Source organism: Panthera uncia, assembly GCF_023721935.1.
Source record: "Panthera uncia isolate 11264 chromosome A3 unlocalized genomic scaffold, Puncia_PCG_1.0 HiC_scaffold_11, whole genome shotgun sequence".
Classification (NCBI taxonomy): Eukaryota; Metazoa; Chordata; class Mammalia; order Carnivora; family Felidae; genus Panthera; species Panthera uncia.
The window spans coordinates 29,620,131-29,630,191 of NW_026057578.1; the positions used below are offsets into that span (position 1 = coordinate 29,620,131).

General features: G+C 56.5%; 1 protein-coding gene across 2 annotated transcripts; it reads left to right on the top strand.

Annotated features, from left to right (window-relative positions):
* The first annotated feature begins 7 nt into the window (after positions 1–7).
* Positions 8–9,492, top strand: CDC25B (cell division cycle 25B). Of its 2 annotated transcripts, XM_049650062.1 has the most exons (16): positions 8–288; positions 1,105–1,214; positions 1,880–1,931; positions 3,882–3,923; positions 4,175–4,211; positions 4,468–4,590; positions 4,695–4,817; positions 5,005–5,139; positions 5,520–5,600; positions 5,716–5,892; positions 6,064–6,159; positions 6,735–6,797; positions 6,946–7,044; positions 7,261–7,394; positions 8,105–8,216; positions 8,334–9,492. In XM_049650062.1, exons 1-16 carry the CDS (start codon positions 89–91, stop codon positions 8,472–8,474), a joined length of 1,725 nt encoding a protein of 574 aa, XP_049506019.1. In that variant the 5' UTR covers positions 8–88; the 3' UTR covers positions 8,475–9,492. The 2 variants fall into 2 exon arrangements, with proteins under 2 accessions (XP_049506019.1, XP_049506020.1); XM_049650063.1 differs by lacking the exon at positions 4,468–4,590.
* Positions 9,493–10,061: the final 569 nt, after the last annotated feature.

Below are 10,061 nucleotides of genomic sequence, written 5' to 3' on the forward strand. Positions count from 1 at the left end.
GGCCCGCTCCCCACCTCGCCCCGGCCAGCTGTGCCCGGCGTCGCCCTGCGCCCGGCCCTCCGGCCAGCCTTCCGCGGGCCACGCCGCGATGGAGCTGCCCCAGCCCGAGCCCGCGCCGGGCGTGGCTCTCAGTCCGGCCGGCGTGCGCGGTGGCGCCGAGCGTCCCAGCCACCTCCGGGGCCTCCGGCTGGGAGCTCATGGCCTCGTGGGGTCCCCGGAGCGCGCGGCCGCTTCCTCGCCGGTCACCACACTCACCCAGACCATGCACAACCTCGCCGGGCTGGGCAGGTAGGGCGCCCCACCGACGCGGGGTGTTGGGGTGAGAGGCCCGCACTAGGGTGTTGGTCCCCGGCGTGGGAGTCGAATCGAGAGGCTGAGTGGGGAGGTGTCCTGGGTAAGAGCCTGCTTCAGGGACCCGGGACTAGGGCAATGAGGCCAGGTCTGTGCTGCTCACACCCTCCAGGTGACTTGCTCTTGGCAGCACAAGCCTCTGGAGACCACTGTCCCACTTCCCGGCTCCCCCCCCCTCCCCCGCTGCCTCCCTAATCTCTGCCCTAATCACCACTATTTTGCCCCAGGCAGGGGATTCTGAGCTTGGAGTGGGAACTTGAGGGTGGCAGAACAGACTGGTTCTCCTATGTCCATGCCCCTGCTCCCTCCACCCCTAGTCCTTTACCAGGGTTAAGGGGTTAAACACTGGTCCTGCTTCCTGAACAGGCCTGCAGTGTCCGGGCTGGGTTGCCCTCAGCAGCAATAGAGACTAAAGTATTCGTCCTAGTTCCAGAAAGGCTTGTGGATGGGTAGGGGTCTGAAGAGTTCCGATGAAGGCCCTCCAGGGCTCCTTTCCTGCCCTGCCATCCCCCAGAGTGGCCTCCAGCCCAGCTTCTTGCTCTTGCTCTGGGCTCACCTCTTTCTTAATCAACAAAGAAAAGACACTTAGGGCTTCTGCAGAAGGCCCAGAGAAGAGGGTAAGCCCTCAGTGCCATCACCTCTCTGGGGCAGTGGTGGGCCCTTCAGAGGTGTGGCCAGTGGGAACATGGGCCAGCCAGCTCTTGAGCCCCATGTTTACATTTCTCCTTCCCTGGGTCCCTGTTGCCTTCCCAGTGAGACCCCAAAGAGTCAGGTAGGCGGCCTGCTCACACGCCTATCCCTGTCCCGGAGACGAGCATCTGAATCTTCCCTGTCGTCTGAGTCCTCTGAATCTTCTGATGCAGGTGAGTCTCAAGGGACCCCGGGGGACTTGGGGGGCTGCCTGAGTCTCCCCACTTCCCTGCCAATCACACTAACATTTTCCCCACAACCGGGAGCCTCCACCTGCCCACTTCTGGTGGGGCTTACCACACCCCGCCCAGACTGGCTGAGCGGCTGTAGGGCGGGGCCCACTTGGGGAGAAGAGATCTTACCTATTTAAAACCAGGCGCCAAAGTTCCTGAACCACAGCCCCACCTGGGAGGCATTAGGGCTGAAACTTGGTCATTTTATAACATTCGCTTGCTTTCAGCTATAACCTTTTCTTTAAAAAGTTGTTATCTCTTCTAGAACAAATTACTTTAAACCAGTTTAAGAAAAATGCTTAGCAAAATTTTGGTTTAAAAACCCATACAGAGGAGGGGCACCTAGTGGCTCAGCTGGTTAAGCTTCAGACTCTTGATTTCAGCTCACGTCATGATCTCAAAGTTCTCCATGCTGGCAGCACACAGCCTGCTTGGGATTCTGTCTCTCTCCCTCTCTCTGCCCTGTTTCATTTTTTTTTTTTTTTTAATGTGTCAAGATCTAAAATAGAAACAGGTTTTTCCTTTCTTGAATAGGGTTGGGACATGGTGGGGGAAAGTGCAGAAGATGGGCACTACTTTCAAACCAAGGTGCTCTGTCCCCTCAGGTCTTTGCATGGATTCTCCCAGCCCCATGGACCCCCAGATGGCAGAGCAGACGTAAGTACAGAAAAGGGATCTCCACTGGGGCACCTGAGTGGCTCAGTGGGTTGAGCATCCGACTCTTGATTTTGGCTCAGGTCATGATCCCAGGGTCGTGGGATTGAGCCCTTTGTCAGGCTCCATGCTGAGCTTGGAGCCTGCTTAAGATATTCTCTCTCTCTCTCTCAAAAAAAAAAAAAAAAAGTGAAAGGATCCTCACTACCAAGGGGTTGGTACCTGCCTTTGGGAATCCCAGTTTCAGCATAAACCCACTGGGGAAGCCTGGGAGAATGCCCAGACCCCTCCTATCCCCATATACCTGGTACTAATTGACCTTCCCAAGTCCTGAGACTTTACTTCCTGTCTCAGAAAAGGGTCTGCTCCTATAGGAGCAGCCAACTGTGGTCTCAGGACCAGGTAGTGGGGATAGTGGCTTCTGGAGCAGTGGATACTTCAGCCAGCCCTTGGCTTGTGGGAATACAGGCCTGGTGTGTGTCCTGTTTTTCTTTTGCCTATACAGATGTTTATTTGTTTTTTTTCTGTGAGATATAACAATTTTAAAATATGGTCCAATTGATTCAAAACTTTGAATTTGCTATAGACCAAACAAAACAGTTGGGGCAGGTTGGTCCAGCCCTTGGCCATCCTATCAGCAACCTCTGGACCAGGCGCTTTATGAGAGAGAGCGTGGAGAGAGAGTTCTGCTGAGGACAGATCCCTTCCCCTTGGTTGTGGGGCATGAGTAGTATCTTCCAGACCACAGCTGTTCCCATCCAGCTGTTAGAGCCCCAGCAGGGAGAGCAGCTGCCAGGGCTTAGTGGGGATAGCTGGGCATCCCCAGACTGAGCTGAGGGACTATGGCTTTGGGGTCAGAGCAGTGCCTATCTTTCCTCCCACTGCCTTTGATCAAACTGGGCTGGGCTACAGGGTTTGTTCACAAACAGGAAGCAGGGAGAGAAATGGGTGGGGGTGGGGGGACTGCAGGTCGGTTTTTGGTGGCAACACAGAGCTGTCCCTGCTTTACTCCCGAGGCCCAGGTGCAGATTGTAAATGAAGCCAATCCAACGTGGTCATTCCTGATGCCAGGTTGTCTGGGCACAACTACTCCCCACCCCTAGGAGTCATCCCCCTGACTCTAGCCCTCAGTGGGCCCCCCCACCTCTGCACCTGCTGTGTCGGTTACAGTTTCTCAGAAAGAAGCATGTGTGTGTGTGTGCCTGCGTTCGCATAGACTCACAAAAGCCTTGCGTGGCAGGTGGTCTCTGGTAACATAGCTAGGGGGTGGGGCCTATCTACAGAAGCTTGTGCCCCAGCCTCAAAAGGAACATCTGTTGGAATTCTTTGCCTGCTGGCCTCTTCTAAGGCAGGAGAAGGGGGTGGGACAGAGGCTGGGTCCTGGAAAATTCCATAGGAGGGAGGAGAGGATGTGACCCTGAACATTTGTCACCAGGGGGTCTGGCATGGCACACTGTGGCTGATCCAGGGGCACACTAAACTAGGCCCCTGTCCTGGGGGGAGCCAGGAGCGCCCCACACAAGGGGAGGGAAGGCATCCAGGCCCTGGAGATACCCACATTGTTGGCCACAGTCTGTCATCATGGGATGGATGGATGCCTTTCCTGGCCACCATATGGCCCCGCTGAGGTGATTTGCATACAGGTGGAAGGCCTGTGGGCAGGCTGGCGAGACCGTTGCCTTGGTAGCGCCTCAGCAACCCTGTGACCTGCCCCAGCTGTCTCTATTGCTGCCATTCTCTGGGCCCTCTTCCATTCAGGGCAGTCTTCAAAATCCCAGGCTGCTTCTCCTCTCCCCCCTCCCCAGTACCTGGACCCCCTCCCTGCATTCTTCCCTCCACTGTCTACTGGCCTGAGTCCTGGCCTCTGGGCCTTGTGGACTGGGGGCCTGATGCTGGGGGTGGGCAATGTGCTATGGGAGGAGGTGGGCTGCACAGGACGTTTCTCTCTCTTAGGTTTGAACAGGCCATCCAAGCAGCCAGCCGGGTCATCCGAAAGTAAGTGCTACAGCCTTCCTCAGGCCGGCTCTGGTAGTCTTGGTAGTCTACCTACCACAGGCTCTGTCCATGCTCCCCTCCCCTCCACCCCCCCACCCCCCCCCATGTTGGGTGGAGTAGTCATGGGGAGGGTGCTGTCCCATTCCCTCCCACAGGGATGCATAGGGCTCTGCGGTGGAGGGGCATCCTGCCTGCTCTCCTGCACAGCCCTCTACTCTCCAGCCCTGACATATCCCCGTTTCCTTCTGCAGCGAGCAGTTTGCCATTCGACGCTTCCAGTCCTTACCGGTGAGTGCCCTCTGAGGCCTGACCTTAGAGGCCCAGGCATTGCCCAGGCTTGAGGAAGGGCAGGAGGGATCCAGGGTGGCCTCCCAGAGGGTGGACTTGAAGTGGTCTGGCGTCCCTGGTCTGGCTGTGGGAGATGGGGTTTTGGAGGTGGATGGGCAAGCTGGGGGATTCGAAGGAGGGATGGGAGAAGGTAGGGCCAGGGCTGATGCCAGAGGAATGCAGCCTTCAGTACCTGCTGCCCTACCTGGCTCTCTAGGTGAGGCTTCTGGGCCACAGCCCTGTGCTACGGAACATCACCAACTCCCAAGCACCTGGCAGCTGGAGGAAGAGCGAGGCGTGTGGCCGAGCTGCCCGCAGCTCTGGGGAGGACAAAGAGAATGTGCGCGTCCTGAAGGCTGGAGTGGGAGCACTTCAGGGAGAGAAGGGGGTGTGCTGGGGTGGTTCTCTGGCGTTTGATGACACCCCCCCCCATCTTGCCCACAGGATGGATTTGTTTTCAAGATGCCATGGAAACCCCCACATCCCAGCCATGCCCATGCTTTGGAAGAGTGGGCTGACCGAAGAGAAGCCTTTGCCCAGAGACCAAGCTCAGCCCCCGATCTGATGGTACGTCAGGAGAGCCAGACCATGCAGGGTGGGCTTGCATGTAGGGTTGGCACCCCTGAAGGCAGCCTGGGGGAAGGTGGAGGGTGATCCTGAACCCTGAGGCAGTGGGAACCTTTTCTCAGAAGGATGGGGTTGGGGGCTGCCCGGGGTCCCCACCCTGAGCAGCTTGTGTCTGTCCCCTGCACAGTGTCTCACCCCTGAGCGGAAGATGGAAATAGAGGAGTGGAGTCCCCCGGCCCGATCCCGCTTCCCCCTGACTGCCACCCAGGGGTCCTCTGAGGAAGATGATGGATTTGTGGACATCCTGGAGAGTGACTTAAAGGTAACCAGTCTTTCCCCAGGATCTCCCCGAAGAGGAAAGCACTGACCTCCTGCAGGGAGACTACACCATCATTCCAATGACAGAAGAGGAATTGGAGCTAATGGAGTCACAGCCTGACCTCTGGCCTACCAGAGACTAGCAGGCGACTGGCACTGGTGATGCACTGAGGGAGGGCCCTGCAGGGCAGAGGGAAGCCTGGCACTCCACCATGGCCACGCTTCTCACGATTCTGTGCAAACAAGTGGGGCCCTGCAATTTCCTGGTTCTAAGGGACCACCCTGTGTGGACATGGCCGAGGAGGGCCATGCTGAAGGACTTAGGGCCTACGCAGTTTGGCCTTTGCCTGCATGTTAACCATATCCTTGCTGATTTGGCCTCAGGATGACAATGTGGTCCCCCCAGGCATGGAGAGCCTCATTAGCGCCCCACTGGTCAAGACCTCAGAAAAGGAGGAAGAGCAGGTGGGTTTCTGGGGGGGCCGCTCAGAACTTGGAGGGGTGGAGCCCTACCCTCCAGGTGGGGTTAGTAGGGGGCAGGGGCTGGGCACTCTGACCCCCTACCTGCCACCCCTCCCAGGACCTCATCATATACAGCAAGTGCCAGCGGCTCTTCCGTTCTCCGTCCATGCCCTGCAGCGTGATCCGACCCATCCTCAAGAGGCTGGAGCGGCCCCACGACAGGGACCTGCCCATACAGAACAAGCGGAGGAAGAGCGCCACCCCTCCAGAGGAGCAACGGGAGGCCGAGGAACCTGTGGGTACCCCCTAGGGTGGGGCTAGGCGGACACTGTCCAAGTCCACCCCGCAAGCCCTTCTTGGCTGGGTTTGTGGCAGAGGGAGGGGGCAGGGAAAGAGGTACCAGCTGAATGGGGGCACTGAGGGGCAGCCTCCCCACCCCTGATCCTGGCCACCATCCACCCCACAGAAAGCCCGTGTCCTCCGCTCAAAGTCCTTGTGTCATGATGAGATTGAGACTATCCTGGACAGTGACCACCGAGAACTGATTGGGGATTACTCCAAGGTACCAGCACTAGGGACCCTCCGCAGACTTGACCCCTTACTGTATGGCCCCCCCAAGCTCAGCAGGTGTTTTGGCACCTTCCTCTCCCCTCCCAGCACACTTCCGCCCACTCCCTGCTTTGTCATTTGCAGCTTATCCTTTATTCTTACCTAGAGTCCTCTCTCTGGCTCTCTTTGGTCTCCTGACTCTACCTCAAATCTGTCTGGGGTATCAGTTGTGTTCCAACCTTGGAAAACATTTCCAAACTAACATCTAGCTTGGAGCCACCTCTGGCCTCATCCGGGCGCTTTGCAGAGTGTGGGGGCAGCAGGCAGGGAGTTCATCTCTTCTGCTCTCTTCTTCACTTTCCCCTTGGAAAGGGGTTGCTCCCTGGATGTCAGAACCCAAGAGGCACCTCTTGGTTGCTATCGGAACCAGAGCTAAATTTGAAGGTAAGAGCAGGTGTGGCCTTCTGTGCTTAGAAAAGAAACTCCATACTTACCTGACTCCTGGTCTTGCCAGTTTCACCTTTTTTTCTCCTCTCTCTCTCTTTCTCCCATCTCCCTTTCTCAAACTCTCTCTCCTCTTCCCTTCAGGCCTTCCTTCTGCAGACTGTGGATGGGAAGCACCAAGATCTCAAGTACATCTCACCAGAAACGGTATGTGGGGATGAGCCATTCTCCAGGCACACTTGGGACGTCTGCCTGTTAACCTTTTTTGGCTGGAAAAGGCCAGGGCAGCGGTAAGGTTGGGGTCAGCTCCCACCTGTCAGCCTGACCTGCTGGGACCCACCTCTGTGACCCACAGATGGCAGCCCTGTTGGCAGGCAAGTTCAGCAACATTGTGGAGAGGTTCGTGATTGTGGACTGCAGGTACCCCTACGAGTATGAAGGCGGGCACATTAAGGTGAGGCGGGCTGATGAGGACAGGCCCTGAAGACCCACCAGGTCTGTCCTTCCTCTGCGGGGAGAGTGACTCAGTGGGGGGTGGCTGCACCCTATCTTAGGGAAGGATTCTGCCCAGTAAGAGGTGGGGTCACCTGTCTGAAAGTTGGGAACCGCACAGGGAGGGACCTGCCACCCAGGCCCAGGGCTACTGCCTGACCTCCAGCTCTTCTGGCAGACTGCCGTGAACTTGCCCCTGGAACGGGATGCTGAGACCTTCCTGCTACAGAGCCCCATCACACCCTGTAATCTGGACAAGAGAATCATCCTCATTTTCCACTGTGAATTCTCATCTGAACGCGGTCCCCGCATGTGAGTCAGCCAGCTGGTGTCTGCTCCCGACCTCTGCCCAGGCTCTGGGATGCTGGAGCCATCTGATGCACAGGAGGCCTGAGCCCAGCCCCAGCCCCTCCTAGACCTGGGCCTCTGGTTTCCTGGCAGTGTGTAGCAGACCTCAGCCTCCCTTCCTGTGCATGGCACCTTCCTCCTACTTCCCTCTCCCCATCCTTCCCATCTGGCCTCGTCCACCCACCATCCATTGCTACCCCCCCCCCCCCCCCAAGATCTGGTTCTAAGTCTCCAAAAGTGTCCTTAACCTTCAAGGGCCCTGTTCCAAGCCTCGGTGATGTTGACCCTTCCAGGGTTTGACGGATCTTTCTTCTCCCCACCTCTCATCCTCACCAAGTCTTGTCCAGACCTCCTGAACAGATCTCTACAATTTTGTCTACTTCTCTCCTTCCTGTTTCCCCTTTCTTGGTCCAGGTCAGATATCTCTAACAAAGATTGTGAACTATCTTCTAGAAACAACTCCCTTGATTTACCTCCTTTCTTCCATCTCCCCAACCTTTTCTGGACCCAGTAGCCAGATGATCTAAGAGTGTTCTTGTGGCTGACATTCCTTTACTCAAGCCTTCTGTGGCTCCCCATGGCCCACAAAGGGGTGGGTGCAAAGAAGAATAGGTCCCCTGAGGTATATCCCGCTGCACGCCCAGCTCTGACCCCTACACCCCTGCTGGTCTCAGGTGCCGTTTCATCAGGGAGCGTGACAGAGCTGCCAACGACTATCCCAGCCTCTACTATCCTGAGATGTATATCCTCAAGGGCGGCTATAAGGAGTTCTTCCCACAGCACCCGGTACCATGGGTGTGGGAGGGTTGGACTGTAGGGAATGGGTTCTGCCCAAGGAGAAGGGAGGTCTCCTCCCAGAGTTAACCATTCCCTGTATTGATTGACTCTCCCATCCTGCCCTAGACCTTCTGTGAGCCCCAGGACTACCGGCCCATGAACCATGAGGCCTTTAAGGATGAGCTGAAGACCTTCCGTCTCAAGACACGCAGCTGGGCTGGGGAGAGGAGCCGGCGGGAGCTCTGTAGCCGCCTGCAGGACCAGTGAAGGCCAGCGCCAGTCCTGCCTACCTTCTCTTCCTCGTGGCCTGGGTGCCAGCCACCTAGGGCCCTGCAGGGCTGAGGGTCTGCTGCAGGCCCCAGGTGCCATCCAGGGGAAGGGCAGTGAGGGTGTCCTGTCTGTCTGCCCCCAGCCCTGGTCCCCATGTCTCCATTCAATCATACTTCAGACCCTTGTCCCACCCCCACCCCAGCCCAGCCCCTGGAGGAGCCCAGCCTGTTGATTTGGTGAAATTGGATTATGTCGAGCTCTAAGGAAGTATTTTGTGTCCAGCAGGGACCTTTTTGCTTTTTTTCCTTCCTTGTTTGAGTTAACCCTTTGTCTTCCCATGTCCAGAAAAGACCCCCCTTTTCTCTAGGGGCTTTGTTTGTATGTGGCCAGAGGAAAGCCACAGCCCCCCAGGATGGGCCAAGGCAGAATTCCTCCCTGTGAGGGGAGCTGGCACTGTGGCCGGGCCCTCTCTAGCACTCCTGGGTGTGTCTGCCGTGTTTTCTTTCTCTTTCTCTTTCCTGTCCCTCCACATGAACACCTCCAGCACAAACATAACCTCTTACTCTTTCCTGTTTCAGTGTTACCCGCACGCTTGATTCATTTGTCTGATTTGTTGCCCATCTCAGGATATTCACAGGCTGAGGATTAGGCTCCCCTCTCCAGCTGGGGTTAGAGACTCTGAACATTAATTAGCCACTTGACCCTAGCTCCTCAGGGGCCCTTGGGCCAGGGCTAAGGCCTGCATCCTGAGCCCCTGGAAGCCCAGACCTCACTGCTGTGAACCCCGGGGCCTGACTGGTCAGAATTTGCTGCTGTCTTGTTGTGGATGGACAGATGGACGAATGGACGGATTATGGATGGATGGATGGATGGATGGATGGATGGATAGCCATGGATGCCCAATGCCTTGCACACACAAACTGCTGAGTTGAAGCATTTCAGTGAGCATGACAGCCTGCGGCAAGAATATATATGTGTCTGTCTGTGTGGACAAAGTCTTTACACTTTAAGGTTTGGAAATATTCAAGATGAAATGTCATAGAAGCAGCGAAGCCAAGGACAGAGCCACGTCCGGATTCCGAATCTCAGGATGTGTGGGGGGCTGTGCTTGAAGGCCCAGATGAGTCATCTGTTTGGGCCTTGGTTCAATAAAGCACTGAGCAAGCTGAGTAACCAGCATTGTGTCCTATGGGCCCTTGACAAGACCATGGCAAACGCTGGTGGGGGGGGGGGGGGATAGCCACAGGTCAGTGGATGGGGGCTGGAAGACTCCTGAAGAGGTGGCCTCATGTTCTCTTCCCAAGGCAGCCTTGCCTCTCCTTCGTGTGTCTACTCAAACACCTCTAAGCTCACCCTTTCTAAACTGCACCAAGTAACCAAAGTGACCCTGTCACTGCTCAAGAATTGTCAGTGGCTCTCCACTGCCCTCAGGATAAACTTATCCCTGCATGGCCCTTTAGGACCTGGGCCCTCCCCAGCCCCATTCCTCACCTCTTTTGACTCAAATCCCCATGCCTTGCTCTTCACATTTCCTTCCTTTGCACCTGCTGCATCATCAGGAATGTTCTCTCCCTGTTATTCCTC

Bases quoted from the DNA above. Each gene is read 5' to 3' on its own strand.
- CDC25B (XM_049650062.1), top strand. From the start codon at position 89: ATGGAGCTGCCCCAGCCCGAGCCCGCGCCGGGCGTGGCTCTCAGTCCG. The intron at 6,798-6,945 runs GTATGTGGGGAT...TGTGACCCACAG, and splicing joins AGTACATCTCACCAGAAACG to ATGGCAGCCCTGTTGGCAGG. The intron at 8,217-8,333 runs GTACCATGGGTG...ATCCTGCCCTAG, and splicing joins AGTTCTTCCCACAGCACCCG to ACCTTCTGTGAGCCCCAGGA.